Genomic DNA, 23,006 nt, shown 5'->3' on the forward strand with positions numbered 1-23,006 from the left:
TTTGTTACCTTGGTTCTCTAGTGAAATGCTGCTCAGTCATTAAAAGAGTATCCCTACTCAAAGTTTGACCGGGGGGAAAAAAAAAAAGCAAATGGGTTAATTTAGCAATTTGGTTGGGTGATGTGGGAAAACCAAGCAAACTCCCAAACAACAAAAAGATCCCCAAGAAAGATGTGGCTGCAGAACTATCAATAGTGGGCAATTAAATGAAACACCAGTGTGGAGCACAGAGCCTGGGGCTGGTCCCAGCAGCGCTGATGATCAAGGTTCAGTGCCCACGCATGGCCTCAGCTAAGTTTTAATTTTCTGGTGTGGACATGCTGGTACAGATGACAGCACCTCACACCAGCACAAGAGAGGACCTTCGTGGCTTTCACCACCTACATACGGGGCCTGTCTAATACTTACTGCTCGTTACCTGACGAGACTGCTCTGCATGGAGCATTTGGTCTGGATGAGAAGAAGGGGATGGACAGAGGGAGGACCCTGTGCGAAGACCTTTCCGTCTATGCTGCAGGTGACCCCGGGAACAGAAGCCAAGCAACCACCAGCCCTTCCTAGCTGGCTGTGTGGTGTGCTGCATCGCTGAAGTCCGGCCTTAAGTGCCCGCTACCCCCTTAGGCATCTAAATGGGGACATGGGGGCTTTACAAATTCCTCTGTAGTATCTTAGCTGTCCACGTTTCTTCTTGTCAAGTCTCCTCTGTGGCATGTCTACTAGCAGCTACTCTGAGCCGGAGCTGCCGCCGCCGTGGAGCAGCTGAGTAGCCACGCACACCTTCCCCGAAGGCTCTGGCTCTGGGCTCCTCCCCAGCCCACGCTCTCGATTAGGGGTTACAGCGGGTGGTGAAACGTTGCTCCTGTTCTCCAGCACCTGGGCTACAGCACTGAATGAAATTCATAGCCAGCGGCTGAGACAAGCGGCTCGACGCTGTAGCCTCCCATCGTGGTGCTGATGCATCGGGGAAGAAACTGATGCCGAATTCCACCCTCTGAAAGACTGTATGAATTTTAAATGGTGATTAGCTTCTGCCCCCTCCGTACAAAAATTCCCGTAGATAAGACTGGCATAACGCTTAGCTTGTGAGTCATGCCTGAGGTTAAGAAAAACAGTGAGCTACTCCTGCTAGCAAGGAAGAGGCAGCTCTAAGTACGCAGCGGGTACTTGTGTGTGCAGGGGACTTTGGAGACATTCAGGTACCTCTGGAGCTAAAGTGGCAGGTAGGTACTTAAGATCAATTAGGAATTTAGTCCTAGATTGCTGCTACTTTGCGGTATTAGGACAATCACTGCTAATTTCTGGGACCTGAGGGAATAGGAAACTCAAGTGGGCTCTAAAACCTTGAGGAAAGTGAGTGGAAAGGAGTATGCTTATTGCTCTCTCTTCATTACTGTGACAATATTTCTTTTCTCCCCTCCCTTCCATCCCATCAGCTGTAAAAACATCGTTACCAAGGCTGATGTACAAAGAAAGGAATAATTACAATAATTAGGATACGAGTTTATTGCTCGGTGCCATTAATCCTGAGAGATAAAATGATTACAGGCTGTCAGAGCGCGGGAAGGAAGGAATCTCTGCGGCGCAGAGCCTCGCTGCGGGGACGCAAACCCTCCAGCAGCCTCGGGGGCAGCGACCTCCCCAGCTAAGGAGCAGCGGGACCCCCACCTCTCCAGCAGCACGCCCGGGGTGAAGGTGATCGGCATCAAAATGGAGGTGACTTCATCCAATCCTTCCAGGAAAATACATTTCAGTATTTTGCAAATTACTACCCGGCAGGCTAACGACCCTGCTTTCTGCTCCCTGGGTAACTCCTGCTGCTTACGAGAGAGGCCTCACCCATAGCCCTGCAGCGGCGTCACCCGAGGTGCCAGGGCATCCTTCATTGCCCAAACCATGAGCAGTGTCAGAGGATCATGCTGACTGTCCTCCAACACTGCCATCGCTACTCTGGTCCATCTGCTGACCTCCACTAAGCTATGAATCACACTCCCAACGAGGCTGAGGGGCACTGGTGGGGACCTGGCTGTCCACGGCTGGAGTGCTTGTGTAATCTGAACGCCCTTTAAATCTCCTCTCTGCCTGTCCACCTTGTGGCCCTTCCCCAGCTTGAGCAAAGAGGTGGCAGAGAAGATCCCTCTCTGACAGCTGGCCATTAAATGACTTGATGGACAAAGCCAATCATAGACTCATAGAACGGCCCAGGCTGGAGGGCACCTTGAAAGAGCATCTGGTCCAATCTTTTGTAGGAAAGGGAGCCTTGATGAGATTATTTGGCACTCTGTCCAATCTCATTGCGAAAACCGCCAGCAATGGGGATTCCACCATGTCCCTGGGGAGGTTGTCCCAGTGACTGACTATTCACACTGTAAAAAATTTCTTCCTTATATTGAGATGGAACTTCTCCTTGTGTAGCTTGTATCTGTTGCCCTTTGTCTCCTCCACGTGTCTCCTTGTGAAGAGAGCCTCTGTCCTCCTTGTAGCCAGCCTTTAAGTACTCGCATACTGTGATGAGGTTCCCCTGAGCCTTCTCTTCTCCAGGGAGAAGAGACCTAATTCCTTCAAGTCTTTCCTCACAGGACAGGTTCTCCAGCCCTTTGATCATCTTCGTGGCTCTCCTTTGGATCCTCTCCAGTCTGTCCACATCTTTTTTGAATTCTGGGGACCAAAACTGGACACAGTATTCCAGGTGTGGCCTGACAAACATTCAGTGGGATGATCACATCTCTGTCTCGGTTAGTAACGCCGCTGCAGATGCAGCTCAGGATCTGATTTGCCTTCATTGCTGCATTTGACTCTGCATTGCTTTTTAATCAACTTTTAATCACCTGTGAGGAAACCCACTCATGCTCCAGCTCAGGCATGGAGCACCAGGGCTCAGCACACACCAGCTGGTGGCGCTTTCAGCTGGGGCCCTCCTCAATCAGCTCAGCTGCTGTAGGTCTGGTGGCCACCTTCCCCCCAAGAGTGTTATGGACCCTCCACTTTTCATTCAGAAGCATCTTACAGTGAAAGTCTCCCGATGTGCAGTACTTTGGGAGCAACCCAAAGTGGAGGATGTCAGCACCCCTTTTCTGTAGGGTTTGAGAGCCGAGAGCCTGGAGCTCCTGCTCCAGCCCTGCTCTCTCCCAGTCGTGATGGCAAGACATAGCACCAAGAAGTGGGACTACCAGCAACATTCGTTAATTTTGATTATTATTATTTTAAAATTTCCTGCTTAGCCCTAAAGATCATATCAGCCTTATCAGGAAATGTATAAAAAGAAAAACAATTAAAAATCCTGTATTATAATGTCTAGGGTTGTAAAAGAGATTTGAAACAGCTGAATTAGCATGTTGTTTTGATTCCTTGAAACTTAGTATCTTCTGAGTCCACAAACAAAGCTCCTCTCCCTCCTCACTCCTGCCTATGCATGCACATGCACTCACTAATTTATTTGGAGCAGTTCCATAAAGGTTATTAAATATTATCAATTCGATATAGACACAGAATCTGGTTAGAAGAAGAAAAAAAATCCCTGCGTTTAGTAGCGGATGAATTTCCTTCCTGCCCTAAGATTTCAGGAGGGTTTTCCTGGAGGTGGAACTGAACGATGCTCATCACCTGGACGGAGTAAGCGCTAGGATAAGGGATGCCTGCAGGTTTTCCTGGAGGTGGAACTGAACGATGCTCACCACCTGGACGGAGTAAGCAGTAGGCTAAGAGAAGCCTGCAGGGTACCCGCTGCCACAGGAAGCGCCTTGGTGCGGTGCTGGGCAGAGCTGCAAGCACCCCGTGAGCTTTTCCTTAAACCAGGGACCTTTTAGTGAAACTTCGAGTTTGCAACGCCAGAGTGAAAGACACCGCCGCCATCTCCATGGGCGGTGATGCTCAGGGTGCCAAAGAGTCATCCTGAGTGCGGTAGGGGTGCTGACAACCCGCGGGGTTGTTTGCGGCTGGGTTGGCAGCCGGGTGGTTATGTTTGAGAGGGCTGGAGCTCGGGTGGCCGTGTCGTGCTGCCAGAGGTGTCATCTTTACAATGAGATGGATAAATGAGGGTCCAGATTAGTCATGGTCAATTAGGAGGATATCATGCCACTTCTTGAAGTGGTATTATTAGTGTGGGTGTCTTGGCCAAGCTCCAGTTGTATTCTCCCCTGTTCCGTGAGCACTTTCCCGTGCTAATGATCCAAAACCATCATGTGGCATCGTTACTTGTTGCTGAAAAACAGCAATGTTTTATTCCAAAGTCCGTCGCACATCAGTAACGGCCCAAGTGCTCTGTCTGTATCAGTTACGCTTTGATGCACACCAAAATCCTTTATGTCATGAACTGCTACAGAAATTATTGCTATTAGTTTGGTGTGGCAGTTCTCATCGCTGTCCGTGGAGCATAGTCCCAGCCACATGTCTCTTTCCAGATATGCTGGAAGATTTTTGGTTTTCCCTTCTGGACCACAAACACTTCCAGCTGCAAATGCTGCATGCTGAACAGAGCAGCCTTTACGTCTGCGGGCTTGAGAAACGCGCGGCCATTAAGGAACTGTGCTCTGTAATAGCTTCACCTGGGAATATCAGTCCAAACAAGCTCTGCTCTAACCCCTTCCAGTGCCTGGAGTTACCACAAACTTTGCAATGAGGAAAGGAATCAGCTGGGGGAGTCTGCGGCTGGTGCCGTACATTAGCAATGCCTCGTAGTTAAGCACAGGAGTCACCGTGCTTCGCTGTTCAAGAACAAGGGCTTATTTAAAAAGAAGAGGGGGAAAAAAAGAAAAAAAATCCACAAACCGACCCTGGTTTTGTGCTGTTCAGCCCGAGTCGAAGTTTTATTAAAGATTTCCATTCGGCAGAACCATCTAATAAATCTTACTGGTTAGCAGTCAGAAGAGGAGGAAGAAAATGCTTTTCTGGTGTCTGTTGGGAATTGCTGGTACTAAATTAGCTGCTGTGGAATTATTGCTGGCACCATCATGCTGCCGCTGTTGCCCCGTGGAGGCTCTCTGTAGCACACGCCTGTTTGCACGCCGCCTGCATCCTAAGCAAGCAGAATATGGAATTTTTAATCATGCACCGAAACGCATTCAGTATTCTTTTTGCTCGCGGAAAAATAAACCCGTGAAGGGCATGGCGGGAGGGGAGAGCGCCTGCCTGCAGAGGGAGGGCTGCCCAGCGCTGGAGGGGAGGGATGTTTTTGCAAGTCCTTCTGGCAGTAGGTGTTCGGCAGAGCAAGGTGTGATCATCCTGGCTCTTCATCCCTGTCTGCCACCTCCACCTCCAAAGATCCCGCAAACGAACAGGGGCTGCCAAACCGAGACGGGGTCCACGTGGCAAACGGGACACACCTGCCTAACGTTTGGGAAACGTCAAATATTTCCCTCATGTGTCGCATGGAAGGTGTTCAAGATCTGCGCCTGAACTCTCAGTGAATTTTAAAACACTTCAGGCGTATTATAGCTCTTTGCTGATTTGGCACCATCCCTCAAAGGGTTAATTCTAGGCCAACACAAATTTCCTATTGACTTCCATCAGGCCGGGCTTAATCTGAAAATGATGCTCAATTCGCTCTTCTGTTGATTGTGAGCTGGATACCTGAACCATTTATTTTTCATTTTTCATTAAAAGTAATTTAACTTGATATTAAAACTATTTGAATGGACCTTTAATTTTTCACATGCGGGGAATGTCACGCACACATCCCCGTGCTTGAAGCCATCACGCTCCCTTGTCACTAACATGTAGAAACAGTGCAGATAAAAATACAAGTGATGCGGTCAAGATTTTTCCCAGCAAATTTGGTATCGAGTGATTCCTGGTGAGAGGAGATCAATAGCACGCAGTTAATTTTTAAGTTGTTTATGTTGCTGCTTTTAAACCATGTTTTTTGTGATCCATGCTAATGACTGGAATGAGGAATTTATAGATTCATAGACTAAGGTCAGAAAGGATCTCTGCGCTCAGTTAATCTGAGCTTGTGTATACGCAGGCCATGGACTTCTCCCCAGGCAGTATCTCTCTTGGAAACATATCTAATCTCCTCTTAAGGACACCGAGTGTTGGTGACTTCGCCCCCTCCCTTGCTAGTTCACTGTTTAATTATCCTTGCTGTTGGGAAAGTGCCTCACTTCAAGGCTGAGATGTGTAACTTGACTTTTTAGCCTGTGTAACCTGCTATGCTTTTGTCTGCAAGACTGAAAGCTTTTCCATTTGCTCCCAGTGATCAAGTCACCTCTCAGCCTTTCTTTGATAAACTCCTCAAATTTCACGTCAAAGATCTGATTTGCAACCTGGGGTCATTTTTTGCAGCTTTGAACTTCTGCCAATATTTCCGCATGTTGATGCGTGGATCCAAGACCTGCATTCGTCTCGCCGACGCCGTATTCAACAGCACTCTCTCTTCCCAGCTTCAACTTGTTTTCATTTCGGTGTTAAGGCTTATATGATATATCCAATATTGCACTGACCTTTTATCCACGGCATTGGGATGAGAGCTCATGTTGTGTACGTCTGAGTGTTCTCCTTTACATCCTCCTCCAAGTTCCTGCCTTTCCAAGGGCAGCAGGGCTGCTACGCAGGTACAGCTCATGACTCTGCCTCCTCCATGTATTACTTTGCCTTTAAAAGTCTGCCGCTAGCTTGAGACCGTCTAACTGAGACATGCAGGTAACTGGCTAGAATAGCTCCTTCTGTACTATTTTTTTCCCCACCAAATGTTATACCACCTGCAACCTTTACCAGGGGAGTTTTTCTACTACCTGGATTGTTGGTAGATATATTAAATAGCATTGAAGAAGAATCAACGCTCGCTACCAGTGGCCTTGCTCAATGATATCTTCTCATTAACAACTACATTTTGAGATGTCAGATTTAATCTCTCTAATGTGTGCCTTGTTAATTCCATATAATACCAGCCAAATACCTTGGAGAAATCGCAGTATATTATAGCATCACAGTTGTCTTTAGCAGCCAGGCATGTTTCATTAAAAACCAAAACAAAGAACCAAATTCCCCCCCAAAAAGCAAAACACAACAGGTCGCTTTAACAAGACCCATTTCCCAGGAAAGCGCATTGATTGCTGTTCATTGTATTATTAGTATCTAGTTATTTGTTGATGAAATCCCAAATTAACCACTCTGGTATTTTGCAGAGGACCAATATCAGGCTAAGTGAGACCACGTGGCCTGATGTTGGTACTTTGCAAAATTAATTGCTGCACTAAAATTCTCCCTTTCACCTTTACAAAATATGGAAACACTTCGGCAGTGCCCTGATCCATCCTGCACTGTAAGAGTTATTAAAAATCAACATTAGTGGTTCAAACAGCTTCTCAGTGAAGTCTCTAAAGACACCGGCATCCAAGCCGGCCGGGTTGCCTGATTTGAGAACTTAATTTCTGACCTTTTTCGTTCACATTTTTTCTTGCTGCCAACGCTGACCGCTTCTGGTTCCCTCGCAGCAAAATATGGAACCAAACCTTCTTGCGCCCTTCTGAATACAGATGAGAAATACCCATCCGACTGGTTTGTGCTACACTTTGCTACCTCATCAGCCTTGTCAGCAACGGTTTTATAACTGATTAAAATTACAAATTTGATCCCAAAAGGTTTAAAATGCCTTTCTTAGCCTTCACTACTTCCCTGGTTCCCTCAGCCTCCTGTAGCAGCAGCCAGTTTTTAACCTATTTGTTACTGCAAACCTCCCATTTTTTCTGTTTCCATACATGCTGATTTTTTTTTTTTTTTGTCATAGGTTTTACATTTCTTTTTGGCGTAAATATTTTCCCCAGCATCTTCAAGAATTTTTGAAAGTGTGCCTTTTTTGGCATCCAATCAGGATGTACGGAACTGTTCCTTTTTTTGGTGACTATCCCACTATAAATGTAGGTTTCCAGTCCACTGTTGGTTTAGGCTTTGGAAAAAAAAAAATAATTAAAAGTCTGAAGTTACTTTTTACTGATGGTTGTCATATTCTGCTTAAGCAAAGCCAGTTTATTACAGTGCCTAAGCAGCAGCTAATATTTAGGTTACGGGTTTACTCTCCTTGGTCCATCACGAGGTCTCCCACTGGATTCCCTTCAGCAGGGTGCAGAGCAAAGTATCCCTTCACGTTGGAAACCTTGGGAAGTTTTTGGGTGAGATGCTCAGCCAACAGCCTCTGGTTGAAATCACCCACGACTATGCAATTTCTCTTGTAGTGTATTCCAGATGCATAATTAACAGATTTTTGTTATGTTTTACAAAATAGAGACGTTCAAAGAGCAGTTTGTCTCTCTCTATGGGACAATATGGGAATGTACTAAATGTACAAGTCCCTCGTGTTTCATTTTACTGGTTAGGGCTCTAATCCTAAGCTGCATCGTACCAGTTATTTCTGGTTTTCAGGAGAAAAATATCATTGGCAGCTGCCTGAGCACTGCAGGCTCCTCCTCATCCTGCTTTGCCTCCTTCTAGCGCGGAGGGACAAGGAAGACTTGACCCTAGCACAGGACACACACGGCCGCAGCCACCCTGGATGGAGCCGGCTGCTTCGACCCCTTTACTTACAACAAAATATGCTTCAGCAGCCAAGAGAGGGCGCTCCTTAAATTAATAAAAGAAAGGAGAAAAAAGGAGAAAACAACAACAAAAAAAAACCAGCAAAAAAAGAGAAACCGGACATGCTTTCTTAAGAAGGAATTTTTTCCACCAATGTGAAATGTTAAATGCAACAAGTTAAAACACGGAGGTGTTTTTCAACCGTAGGATGGGGCGCATGGACACCCCTTGGGCAAAGAGCAGAGCTGCTGGCTGAACATTTTGGAGATGCGGGTCCATTGTGTGCCCGGCTGCTGCCCCGTTGCTGCCATCCCTCCCACCTCGGCCGGTGTTTTGCCCCGGCACAACCCCTCCACCCTGGTTTTGCTCAGTGCCTCAAGACGCTGCTGCATCGAACACCGATAACAAACCCTCACCCAGCGCCCGCGGCAGCGTGCAGGACCAGCCATGGCTTTTCCCCGTGAAACCGATAGTTCAGCCAGTCCCCAGCGCAGGTCTGCTCTGCGAGGGGCTGGCGCTGTTTTAAAGCCTGAAACAAGCCCATCTTTCTGTAACAGCCATGTAATAGTTTTTAAAAGGCCTTTAAGTGCTGCCAGTACCTGCGATGGGTGCCAAGTTTTATTTTTGTCAGCCAATTTGGGAAGTTTGTTAAACCTGTGACTGGGATCGGGGAAGAGAGCCCAAAAAGCAATCAAAAGCACGTAATAAATAATAATTAATATCAGTGTGTGGTGCTTACTCAGTATTTTTTTTTCTTTCAAGGTTCTTTTAGCTAGTTAGCAAAATCATGTTCCACATTATGGTGGCCTCTCCTACAGCGGGTATTTATCATCCTCCGGTTACACATGGCAAACTGAGGAAAACAGCGTTCCTGTAGTCTGCTGGAGGAGCCCAACACACGTCCCTCCCCGTGATCCATCACGCCTGAATGTGAAGACACGCATGAACCATAGCAGGGTCCTGGACGTGCACTTTGGGAAATTGCTGTGTCCCTGAACATGTATAAAAAAGGAGATGAGGCAAACCCCCAGATGGTACACACCTCCCTTCCCCTGTCCCCTTCACTGTTAGGTAGTATTAGCTTATTTATCAGCAGAAAATGTTAAGGCACCAGTAATTCAGTTTTAATGTTTTTTCTCACCTGCAGAACTGCCTGGAGTGGTTCATGTTGGGACCTGCTTTAATATTGCCTTTTTCTGGGTCATAGATGGTGGTTGCTCGTGCATAAGCTCCTCCAAGAATAAAGATGAACCCATTGAGAGTGACTGCAGGAGCATATTTGTTATCTGTCAATGGAAAGCAACACTGAGATCAGTTTTAGGCTCAGGTTTGGAGACTGTTTTTTTTATTTATACATTCCCCTTATTTATAGATAAGTCACGTCTCTCTAAACCTCCGAGGCTAGGGAAAAAAAAAAGGAAAGAAAAATGAGGAAACATTTCCTGGTTTTGTTCTTCTCTCTCCAAGTTCTCAAAGGCACTTTTAAAGTTCATCAGTCCTTCATGCCCCAGTACGCACCTCCCGCTAAACTGGTAAAGCACAATTATCCTCTCCCGAAGCCTAATGGAGTCACCGTGAAAGCTCCACTCTTACATATGAAATTAAGATGTCAAGTTGTTTCAGAATTTTGAATTGCTTCAAATTTTAACTCAGATGCTTCCATGCCTGTGCAGCAGCTAAGTACAGAAGAAACCCACAGTGCAGAGACACCCCTAATAATATCCAATAGTTGATTCTCTTTTGTATTCTGCTTTGGCTTGTGGGAAGGTCACCCACATAATCCAGAAGATTTTCTGAGACCTGATTCCCCTCCCCCCCCGCTTCATCTGTCTCATAAATTCACCTGCATTTTTATTTTCAGATGTGTGCGTACCTCCAAGCAGTTCTGTATTTTAGCAACGAACTATGTGAGATTGGGGTTTCAAATTGCTCAAGTACCTTATCCTACGTCAAGTTCAATCAGAGTTTCAAAGGATGCTTTAAAATTCTTGCGTTAGCTGTGGCATTATTAGAAATATTGCTAAAACTAACCATAAATTATCAAATAAAATAATTCTAATTTAATTAGTTGACTTGTCCCTTATGCTGCTAGCACACCATATGCACATTATTAAATATGAGCCAGTTGGGCTGAAATTTCTCATGATGGTGTCTGTCTTGATGCGATACAGGTTTTTTTAATCAACACTTCAGTGAAACCAATCAGCAGTGTCTGGGAACAAAAGATGGGAAAATACATTGCTAAAATAAGCCTCACAACCAGTTCTCTAAGCAGCAAGTGCCTAAGCTCTTTGGGGCACGAAGCAGACATTTCCTGGGTGGCTACGCTGGTGTCCAGCGACACTTCTATAAAAATTATCCATATGTAGCTATACGTTAAAGCCTCTTCAAAATCTGCATTTTTCTATGCTCGGAAAAGAGTGATTCTCTTGTGTCTCCAGTGGAGAATCAGCCTGAACACGGTCCTGCCAGCTTCAGCCCCGGCAACCCTCCTCCCGAGTGCAGGCAGTCAAGGCAGCGCGCTGGAGAGGAGGTGCAATATCATCTTTACTACACTCTTACATCTCTGGTAATGGCCCCTGCGCAACGTTGAAGGGGGTTCCTCCCAGGTCTATAACACTATGACTGTGTCCTCTTACAAACATGGAAAGAGATGGCCTTAAAGCAGCTCCAGCAGCTTTACTTTTGGCATTTGCTTACCTCTCGCACAGCTGGCGTCGTAACCCTGAGGTTCTTGTAAAAACCACCTTATTCCATTCAATATTTAACAAGAGATTTAATTTGACACGAGTTAAGCAACAGCTGATGAATTTCTCCAGAGGAGAGATCATTTCCTTAACTGGGCTTTGAACTGGTTAAACTAGAAGGAAAATAATGGTTTTGTGGTGTCTGCTTCTGTTCCAGCATGGCCATGGGGTGGTCTGGCACAGTTCATCTCACCCCACATCGGTGCATGCCCAGGGGGACATACGGGGCTGCAGCACCCAGCATGAAAACAGACAAAACAAGTTATGGGTTAAAGTTGGGCTCCTGTTACGCTGGGTATCTACAGGCACATGTCAAAAAACCACGTATGTATTAGGAAAATGTCACTGATCCTTGGGAACAGATGGGAAGAAACTAATTCATCCAGAAAATAGAACAAGGAGTATTCAGTTTCTTCTCAGTGCCGCTAAGCCACTATAATTCATCAGAAAGACTTATCTGTCCTAACAACCCGTCTCGCATCCCTTTCCAAATCAGACTTGCATATGTGACATTTTTTCCAGTTAAGACACTCATCAGAAATTTTCCATATTTAATTATCACATCTTCCTGTGTTTTTTTTTTTTTTCTTTGACTAGCACTGTTTTGCAGAAGAATGAAACTATCGGATAAAAAAAGAACTCAGCTCCCAAATCTCACAGGGAAATTATTTGGGGCTCCCTCAAGGCAGAACAGTGACTTCTCAGGAGAGTGAATCACTGACTTCACGTTCCTTTTTGTTAAAGAAAGAGAGGGAAACCCCTTGGTTATTTTTACAGTGACTTTTTTTCTTTCTTTCTTTTAAATAGGCAGACAGTCTGATATTCTTTTTCTTTCTTTTTTTTTTTTTTTTAAGAGGCAATTGTGTTTGATTTTCATCAATTTTTCAATACATCACCTTTCTAGTTTTTCACTGCTTTTCGCCTTAGCTACAATTTCATAAATTGGTATGAAGTAAGCCTGAGATAGAGAAACAGAGAAATCTCTGCTCTTCCTTTCAGGAAGAGAGAAGTTCGCAGCAAGCAGTATCTTGATCCTGATGAAGATACGGCAGACAGACACGAGGGACACCCCTCCAGAGACAGGTAGAGAGAAAACAGTGGGTTTTATTTTTGTTTTGTTACCATGGAGGCAGAAATTGTTCATGGACATGCGGAGCTTGGAAAACTCAAGCTGTCATTCCTGCCACCTAGGTGTGGATGACCACCTTCAGTCTTTACCCTTACTTCATCCCGGGTGATACCCACACTCTTCCCAGGTTGTTGTCCTTTCCAGGGCTTGGTAACCTCATGCAAACACTCAGGAGACTCCAACTTCTGTCGCTGCTCTCAGTCCTTAGCATGCTTATAGTGCAAGGCGGGTGGTCAGGGAGCCTAATGTTGTAAAAACATGTTCTGGTTGGGCTTTTTGGTCAAAGCTACTGGGCATGAACATGATCTCCTGTGCGTCAGAGGCTTACTGTGGCATACAGTGGGGACATTGGTTATTTCAGAATTCTGCTGGGGGGAAGGAAGAGAGGGGAGAGGAAGCATTGCAACAGAGGAACTGCCTCCTTTCCCCTCCAAAATTCAACTGTTGGGGCTGTCGGATATAGTAATCCATTTCAGGCTGGAAAATCTTAAATGGGATTTGTCCGGGACAGCAAGCACACTTGAGATTAAAAGGCAGAATAAATGTAAAGGAACTAATAGATAAAAGGTACTCTTCTCTCCAAGTGGATAACATCATAACATCATTCTCCTTTGCTGCTGCCACAGGAAAATATGCAAGTATTTCTATTCTCGTGACAGGTCATTGCGGGAAGGGGTATGCACTCAACGACAATCCTTGAGCCGGAGGTGTACTTCACATGGGGTTGATAATTTAACCTACTGGTGTTCTCACTGAATAATGACAGCGTGCTGTCTGTGATGTGTTTCATGGCTCTCGTATCTCTCGGTACATTATATGGTCAAGTAGCACAGTTCTGCTTTCCCTTTCATGATTGCTTAAAGATCTTATGTTGCCTTCCAGTAAAGCACTCGGTCAGAGACTGAAGTGGCATTACAATGAATGTCAGCAGCACTTCATATGGAAAAAGGTTATTAAAATCAAGCTAGTCGAACATTTTCATCAGGAGGAAGAAATGCGGGCATGCCACCGGTCCAGATACAATGCCAACCTGCATGCGCGGGTGGCCGGTGGGGGGGTGTTGATGCACATGATGAAGCAGCTGGAGAAAGGAGACTAGTTAATAGAAACTAAATCTATTTTAATAGTAACTGCCTCTTCCCTTCCCTGAATACTATGCAGACAAGCTCAAGAATGGCATAGTAATGGATAAGATAACGTCCCTCGGCTGCCGGGAGACTGCGGTCTGATCCTTAACATAGCTTGCGAGGCCAAAGTGCAAATATTGCAATTAACAGCAGGGTCTCAGATGTTAGCTCTTCTGGCACAGTGCTCTCCTGTTAGCTGACTTCTCATAACTACACAACCGGTCGCAGAGCCCTGTGGTTCCCCCAATGACCCTTGAGCAAACCATCCTCAGAGACCCCAAAGTTGAGCGTCCTCACTTGCAAACACTGCATTTCGTGTATGCGTGGTGGGGGATGACCCATGCCAAAGCTCCACCTGCCATCGTGGGGCGATTTCAGCACCAAATTTACAGGCAAAATGTTGATGAACCGAAGAGAGTTGGACAAAGCACGGCCACACAAATGAAACGGGTAGGAAGTGAAAGGGAAAGACACCTGCTAAAGGGCAAACACAAAAATACTGACTTTGCTGGGTAGAGGGCAGAGTATGTGTAAGGGGAACACATCAAGGAGTGGAAAAAACCATTCTGAATAGAGGATATGGCAAATATGAAGGAGAAGTGGGTGAGACAAAGGAATGAAAAATTCAAGCTCAGTAGTGGGAAAAACACTAAGAAAAATATGTTGAAGGATGAGAAGAAACACTCATTGCTTTTTCTTGCCGTTTCTCACTAGGTGAGAGACGGCCAAACCCACACATGGATCCTGAACTATTGGCCTTGGGGAGAGAGACAGGCCAAGACATACATCTGATTTCTCTTGCAAAGTCTAAAAATAAATTCATGGGAATCATTATGCATTTTAACCAAAATAAGCCATGGCACAGTGCAGTAAAAATGCACAGATGCTGCTAATGCTGTTTTCCAGATAATTCTTGCATTTTTAGCTCTGTGAATGTCTCGCTTTGGTCAGATATACCACTGCAGGAGTAAACGCTATGGTGAGGAACTAGATACTTGGATTAGATACCAGAAATGCTCATAGATCTTTGGCCTCTGTGTTCCCACAGTTCTCACTGGATTTTAAAATTTAATAGTGGAGATGATTAAGCACTGATTTTCTTGCAGTCCAGAAACATTAATAAAAACTTGTAATTCCACCAGTACAGACACTGACTGTTCATGGTATCAAAAAGGGTGTATTTTAGTGCCCTGGGATGAAGTCACAAGGTGAACTAAAAGGCAGTGACAAGATAATTAGGTTTACTTGCAGTCACTGACTTCTGCATGTCTGTGGCCATCTTGTTAAATAAGACAAACTTCAGGAAGCTGGACGTGAAATACATTTTTAGCAGAGCTATGTAGGACAACCTGGCAAGAAATGGAAAGGCAGGTGTTGCAAGTATGTAGCCTGGGCTCATTTACTCTTGTAGGACTTCGGCTTGACAGCAGCAAACTTCTTAAGCTCAAAACACAAGAAGGGGAAGTGTGAAATGGTTTATCAAAAACATGCAATGTGAAAGCTCTGGGAAGCTCCATTACTCCAGGAATATCAAGCTGTGGGCTGCGCTGCTGCAGGAACATCTGCCAGCTCCAAAGGCAGGGAGAACTGAACTGGGGCAAAGGATGGAGGACATCCTGGAATGTTGGAATGGAATCTCCAAACATGGATGTGTGTAATCAACACCTGCCCAAAGGCTACCACAGCATCCATGTGCAATGTGTTGGCGAGCCTAATGTCATACCTACTGCACGCAGGCATCCATGTCCCAACACCTCCTGGCAGGTGAAGGCTAAAGAACAAATGGAAACTGGGAGTCAATTTGCTGCTTTTGCCTAGAAGAAACTCAGGCAGAAGAGAGCAAGGGCTGAGCTGTGTACTTGCTATCGGTCCCCACTCCGTGTCTCCTCTGCACAGGCAGGATGTCAGTATCCAGCCTGCTTCACCTCCCTTCAGATTAGCCAAAAATGACCCTCCACTTTGCTGCAGTTGATGCCAGTGTTGCCTTGGGTTAGGCTGGCACACAACACTTTCGAAGAAATGGGCCTGTTGAGTTCAAATGTGTGCCATGCTGCATTCAACTCACCATCATAAAATACCAGTGACTTGAGACAGGTACTACCGGTCTAAAAATCTCCAGAGACCTTAGCTGCTTTCAATACCTGCATCTAATGTTGCATATGTGAGCATGCTTGAGGTTTTTAAATAATCCACTGTCCTATTTGAGGTCAGTTTTCACTGATCTCTGGGGTGATCTTAAACAACACAACTTGCCATCAGATATCTCAGTTGAGTTAGCTCAGAGGGCCACCTTAAGAATTCACAAATCAACACAAAAAGGCTCAGTCGCCGAGGAGTCCAATTGGTCCAATTTTTTGTTTAATATATTCATTAATGACCTGGATGAGGGGACAGAGTGTATCCTCAGCAAGTTCGCTGATGATACCAAACTGGGAAGGGTGGTTGACTCTCCAGAGGGCCGTGCTGCCATCCAGCGTGACCTGGACAGGCTGGAGAGCTGGGCAGAGAGGAACCTAACGAGGTTTAACATAAGCAAGTGCAGGGTCCTGCACCTGGGGAGGAAGAATGCTGGGCACCAGTATAGGTTAGGGGTGGACCTGCTGGGAACTAGCTCTGAGGGGAAGGATTTGGGGGTCCTGGTAGATAGTAAATTGTCAATGAGCCAGCAGTGTGCCCTTGTCGCCAAAAAGGCCAATGGAATCCTGGGCTGCATAGTACTGTGTCCAGTTTTGGGCTCCCCAGTTCAAGAGGGACAGGGAACTGCTGGAGAGAGTCCAGCAAAGGGCAACTAAGATGACTGAGGGATTGGAGCATCTCCCTTATGAGGAAAGGCTGAGAGAGCTGGGACTCTTTAGCCTGGAGAAGAGAAGGCTGAGGGGAGACCTTATTACTACTTACAAATATCTAAAGGGTGGGTTGAAGGAGGATGGAGCCAGACTCTTCTCGGTGGTTCCCAGTGACAGGACGAGGGGCAATGGGTGCAAGTTGGAACATAGGAAGTTCCGTTCCAACACATGGAAAAACTTCTTTACAGTTGGGGTGACAGAGCAGTGGCACAGGCTGCCCAGGGAGGGTGTGGAGTCCTCTTCTCTGGAGATTTTCAAGACCCGCCTGGATGCAGTCCTGAGTAATGTGCTCTGGGCAATCCTGCTTTAGCAGGGGAGTTGGACTAGATGATCTCTAGAGGTCCCTTCCAACTCTGAAAATTCTGTGATTCTGTGATTCTGTGAGGCTGTCAAAGGCACCCCAGCAGTGACCCTAACAGGGTTCAGCTCAGCTCCATTTTGTAAAAAGCACCCCAAGACTCCTTCTACTCCCTCTTTGTTTTAGGTAAATGTTGACTGTACTGCACTTGTCAGAGCATCCAGTTCTTGGGGGATACTTCACAAACACAGGTGATACTATGGTTCTTGTAGGGCTGGAGAAATTCAAATACATTTCCAGGATTCCCACAGCCTCTCAATGATGATCAGCCATCGCTTCAGCTCAGTTTCCCAGACGTTCTCCACGGGGTGCATTTTTTCAGGCTCTGTGTTATTTTACTTTATTTGCAAATAAATTGACGTTATATATTTCCTAACAAAGGCACACAGCAACTCCGCATTTCATCATATAGTTTACGCCTTCAGCGTAACTAATTAACTTTGCTTACACCAAGAAAACATAAATACCATCTTTTAACTTCACCAATGTCTTTCACATATTTTTGTTAGGAAATAATAGTACACATCCATTAGCACAATGGATGACGAACCCAACTCTGGATGGTTTGGATGATTTTTTCCAAGCACGCATGGTGTTGACGCCTGCTAGACAGTATAATGAGCCCTGGGAATGATTTCTTAGTTCCTGTGGCACTTGTACTATTTTGGTAAGGAAAAAGAATACCTCTTTGCATAATGCATTCATTTTTGCAATACGCTGTGAGTACAGGAAAATCTCATACTGTCAGTTAGTGGATTAAATGAACAGCAGCAGCTGTAGCCACGTGATGGAAAAAGCCAGGCAATAGGGTTGTTTGCGCTGCTGTATTACATAAACATGACTTTTGCCGGTTAACGCCCTCCCGCTGGGTGCTTCATGCTGCATCATATGCATGTCATGTTATGTTAGGCTGGACACAAACAGCAGCGAGGGAGTTGGAAAGCAGCAGCGCCGGCTGCACAGGGGAGGCTAAAGCCGTGGCTGTACCAGCTCCTCATGACCTGATTTACTAGGGAACCCCAAGAAGAGAGTCACAATAATTGTAAGAAGGTACAATAAAAAGAGCAGCTTAGTTTAGCTTTCTGGATATGCTTACGCCTTACCTGAATACCTTATAACTGTGCTTCTATAATTTATTACTTGCTACTCCTATTGCTCTACCAAGCTCAATAATGAGACCATGACTTTTTTTTTTTTTAAATGAAGCACCTCATGTCACTGTTTCAACGTGACTAAGAGGTTTAGGATGGTGAAACACCAGCACAGGTTGCTCAGAGAGGTGGTAGATGCCCCATCCCTGGAAATATTCAAGGTCAGGTTGGATGGCGCTCTGAGCAGCCTGATCTTGTTGAAGATGTCCCTGCTCATTGCGGGTGTTGGACTCAATGACCTTTAAAGGTCCCTTCCAACCCAAACCATTCTACGATTTTATGATTCTAGGATGGAAAAGCAAGCCACCCCAAAGAAGCTTCTCTGCAATGACTGTATAAGCGCTGTTTCTTTGGCAACCCGAGTACAGCTAGACTGAAGACTGCCCATGGCCACCCAGTGCAGAGCAGGTGGCTCAGGTCAGCTCTCACCCTGCAGTAACATCCTCGTGAAGCTGAATGCTAAATCTCATTTCCAAAAGCAACCTAAACACTCAGGGTGCAAATCGCCACAAAAAAGGAAATAAGTTGCAAACTTCTGAGCGCTATCCTAATTTTGGAAGGAAGTCCGCACCTCTGACGTTGGCTGGTAGGGTGGCAAGTTTGGCTTCTCATCTTGCTCTTTATTCTGTAAAATGTTCGGTTAGCTTGAGGGCATCATAAGCTAATAAACACAGTTTTAATAATCTATATGTCTCAGAGATTGCAGTTTCTGAAGCACCATATGCCTTTGGACACCATTGATTGATAAATCCCAATTTAGAATGACCACCACTTCCCACAGGACAGGCGGCATTTTAGCAAACCCATGAGTAATAATCCATTAACTGAGCAGTGTTGCAAAACTGCATGGAGCAACACATGATGCCAGGATGAAGTTTCACTGCACTTTGTGATTTTTTGGATCTAAAATTACTAGTTGTCCGTATCTAATAACTGCTTTCCTTTCTCCTCTACTTTGAACTCATCACTTCTAGCTGATAACTAGCTGTATTAATGAGTGGCAATTGCCTTCCAGATAATTGTAAAATATACCATGCATTCCTGCCAATGTGTTGTAAATGTATCTCCCCTCACCCCCCAACTCATTTGCTATCTGCAAAGGTATTAAAATACCTGTAGCACAAAGATTTCTGTCATAATCCGGGTTTACTCTGCCACCACGCATCCCTTACCGATCATCGGAGACTCTATAAAACTCCATGAATTAGTCTGAGGGATGTAGGACTGCAAGACCCCCGCAGCTCGGCCAGCTTCGTTCACCCCACCAAAGACATAGATCTTCCCACCGCAAACGGTCGCAGCAGCCGAATGGACGGCCTTTGGCAGAGGAGCGATGGTCTCCCACTGGTTGGTTATCGTGTCGTACCTAGGACAACAGCAACCGGAGTGAGTGGAAATGACGCAATGCTGGGCAGGATAGACAGGCAGAGAAAGCAGGCTGTGATATAACAGAAAGGAAGGTTGACAGGCAGAAGAAAAGCAGAGGTAGAAACATATTTTTTTTAACATCCTACAAATTCAGCCATGTGGTTAACAGTGTAATTAATACTTTTTCTAAGGTTTTAAAACATTAAAAAAAGCCCAGAGAAAGATGGTTCTATTTTCTGTATATGCCTCTCAAATCTCATTATAGTCTAAGCTAAAGAAACTCAGGACATCTTTGTTGAGATGTCTTCCACTAATTAATTTCTATTAATGAGTATACAATGAGATTATTCTTGCAAATCAGTGCAGTGATATCCAATAGCAACCGCAGGCAGGCAACTGTTAATACACTTCAGTTGTTCAGCTTGTGGAACACATCTCACCTACAACATAATGCAACACGATAGGTCTTTTTACTCCAGTTAACTGACCAGAGACGCACCTATTGTGCCAGAATGAGTGGCTTCCATTTAATTTTCATTGTGCAAACCAAACTACTGTGTTTCACTGCAGGATGCTGCAAACGTTAATGCCAGAGTAAGATTTCACCATTGCATCCATATTTGACATGAAGCAAACAGAAAAGAGTACGCATGAAAGTGCTAAATTAGTTTTAAGGTCATCAGTATCTGATTTAATTAAGCCATTGACCATAAGGGATGTGCAGTTAATAATCCATGGATGAAGATTCATTTTAGACAATGTCACAAGTACAGACGTCAATTTTTTTTAAAGATAATGTGGCAGGGATCCAAATAGCTGCTCTAAAATGAGTCTTGGAGACAGTGGAAAATAATGTGATTTTTAGGCTTCTATATTTCCACGTAATGACACATTCAGTCAAACAGGAGTTTCCTGCGTACCAATTATTCAAAATTGTTGACTGCAAGAACAGAAGCCCTCATCACCTATTCCGGGCTTTTGCTCTTAATACTAGTGATATGCAATATGTAAATATGAAATGAATCCATGGTCATGTATCCATCTGTAAAAGAAGATCTAGTGACAGGGGAATTCTCCCTTTGCAACATGTTCCTCAAATTCTCACTGCCTGAACTTGGGGAAAATAAAAGGGACAAAAGATATACATGGTGGAAACAGCACAAAATAATGTGCTTAATGAAAATGCATTAATGAGTTTCCAAGTAATATAACTGAAAGTAATTAACACACTCATAAAAATGAAGCAAAAGCAAGAGGGAGGCAAACTTTAACTAAAAAAAGTACGGAAAGTTCTTTATAATGAGCACGGAAAACTGCCATTTACAATGCTCTAAATTAGTTACTGAGAAATTAAATTCATCTACAACAAAGTGATCAAAGGGGAGAAATATAACAAGATTAAACAACATGGTGCTGGGAGCATTCAAGGTGACACACCTATATTAGGCTGATTCTTAATGTTTGGTACCAAACTCGAGCCTGCAGATGGATGTTTGACTGCACAAGCAGCTCCTCCGGGAAAGGCACCACATGCTGCAACTCCTGCATTTGCCCACAGCACTCGGGGCGGCACTCATGTCCATCCCAGCAGACGTGCAAAAAATCTCACGTAATATAAACAGTTTCATACACTGCTTTTGGGTTGCACTTTTCTAACTGTAGTAAACTGGGGCTTGGCAATTTAATTGTTGATGCCTTATTGTATAATAAAAGCTGGTTAAGAAATTGATTAGAATTGGTTAAAACTGCGCAAAGAAATAGAGCTGACAAAACCTGACCTAACGTGCCTTTCCAGTTCCTTGGCTTCTAAGATATAAATTATATCTGTCACCTGATATGTATTGTCTCCCACCATCCACTCTGACTTTGCACTGGGAGTATCTGTGGCCAGTGGAAGTGCTCTGAGACGGGACAGTGAGCAGCCGCGCTGCCTTCCCCAGTGCTGGCACAAGTACCACAGTTCCCAAGAGAGATATGTTCCTGCCAACGGCTTTCCCATCCTCCTAATACAGTTTTGGGAAGGAGGGGTTATACCCTTCACATTTGCTGTGGGTTGGGTGTGGTTGAGGACCACGTCTAAAGGAATACTGGTAAAAGGTTCAAATTTCAAAGACCCTTTTCTGGATGAATTTCACTATTGGGACCTCAGGTCCTCTAGACCCCATTTTTCACTGCTCTTTCTTTATGCTCTGCAGCAACAGAACTGATCTTTCTTTTTTCTACCCTCCTTCATCTGCCACCAGGAAACCAAAAATGACCAGTTACACTTCATCTGCTGAAAGCCAAAGGCTGCAAATCTACTGGATAGACGTGCAAGTTGGGCAGCCTAAAAAACCTCCTGTCTTGAGGGTCATTTTGTTTAAAAAGTCAGTGAACCATAAAGCAGGTGGAAGCCAGTCCTTGTTCGCCTACCATAGGCATCTAGCGTGGGTTTCGCATTGGCTGGTGGGTGAAGCAATCCTCTTATACTTAAGTGCCTAACTTACCCTGGGGCTGAAGAACAGAAGTCAGTGCCTTCAAGTGCTCCTGACATCTGTCCATCAAGTCCCTCCATCTCCAGGGAATTTCTTCCTTTGGTTCATTCCCTCCTTGCAAAACTGTAGACCTGATTTCTAGTCTCTGTTTTGCTTCAGCTCCCACCCACCAGAAAGTAAGGGGTTTTTTTGTTTGTTTGGGTTTGTTTTTTTTTTTTCCTGTTGGATTATAAAGCTGTCTGCTATCAAATCTCTCTCTTTCACACATGGACTTGCAGAAAATAATAAAGTCACCTCTTCACCTTCTATGGGATAAACTAAGTAGTCTAAGCTCCTTAAGTCTCCCACTGCAAGGCAGGTTTCCATCATTTTGGTCTATCTCAAGTCAGCTCTTAATATGTTCACACAAGGATTTGCACCAGATTAACTAAATTGGTTTAAAAATGAATAAAGTTGAATCTTTGTAACCTTCCAGGACAGGAAATAATGACACCTGCTTTACCTCTCTGCCCTAGGGCCTTCCCATCTGTCGCGTCATCTCTGGCATTGCCATCACTCCACCACCACTAGTGCTGGTGGGGCTCCTCGGCTGCCTTTAACAGCGGCTCTGCTCAAGGGCCAGCGGGAAGGGAACTGATTTAAAGAATAATCACTTTGATCTCTTTCCATTAGTCAAGCTTTGCATCTGATTCCCCTGTTTGAAGCCATAGATGGAGACTTAATGGGAGCTGGCTTTGAGCCAAGCAGAGGTTTTTCTTCCCTCTCCTCCACTGCTCCCTCCAGTTCTGGTGTGTCCATGCTTGTCCTTGGCTACGGGCCTACCAAGCCCATCCAATCTGCTGAACTTGAGACGCTAAGGACATCTCCTTTCACGTGACTGACGCCTGGTTTTGCAGTCCTTGCATGCTACACTCATGTGTGGTTTTATGTGGATGCCCTTGCAGGCCGCCTTCTGCCCCCAGAGCAGTCCCTGCAACCCCACGGTCCGTGGCCCTGCCGTGCTCCAGGTATCAGGCTTTCCACGCCTGACGGACGTGTCTGTCCCCACCTGCCACTTCATGTGCACCGAGCACTGCTGTCTCACCTGACCCTTGTGCTGTCACTATCCTCTGATTTACGTATATACCCGTGACATGGCAAATGATCCGAACCCAGCAAAATATACAGCCCAGGCTTGTAGAGAGCACAGGCAGACATAACCTCGCTGGTTTTCACAACTCTCCACTCAGAATTTCATCTGTGGACCTGATCCTCCTCCTGCTTCACTCATTTTGTTCAATGCCTCCTTTCCTGCTCTT

General features: G+C 45.2%; 1 protein-coding gene across 1 annotated transcript in view; it reads right to left on the bottom strand.

Annotated features, from left to right (window-relative positions):
* KLHL29 (kelch-like family member 29) overlaps positions 1-23,006 on the bottom strand; it is a 71,972-nt gene that overhangs the window by 2,448 nt on the left and 46,518 nt on the right. Inside the window, exons 7-8 of the mRNA XM_009885309.1 lie at positions 19,039-19,232; positions 9,650-9,794 (exon numbers count right to left, since the gene is read on the bottom strand). Of these exons, the coding sequence (XP_009883611.1) occupies positions 9,650-9,794; positions 19,039-19,232 (339 nt within the window). The remainder of the gene's footprint in view (positions 1-9,649; positions 9,795-19,038; positions 19,233-23,006) is intronic.

The sequence above is a fragment of the Charadrius vociferus genome, unplaced genomic scaffold, assembly GCF_000708025.1.
Source record: "Charadrius vociferus isolate BGI_N301 unplaced genomic scaffold, ASM70802v2 scaffold173, whole genome shotgun sequence".
Lineage (NCBI taxonomy): Eukaryota > Metazoa > Chordata > Aves > Charadriiformes > Charadriidae > Charadrius > Charadrius vociferus.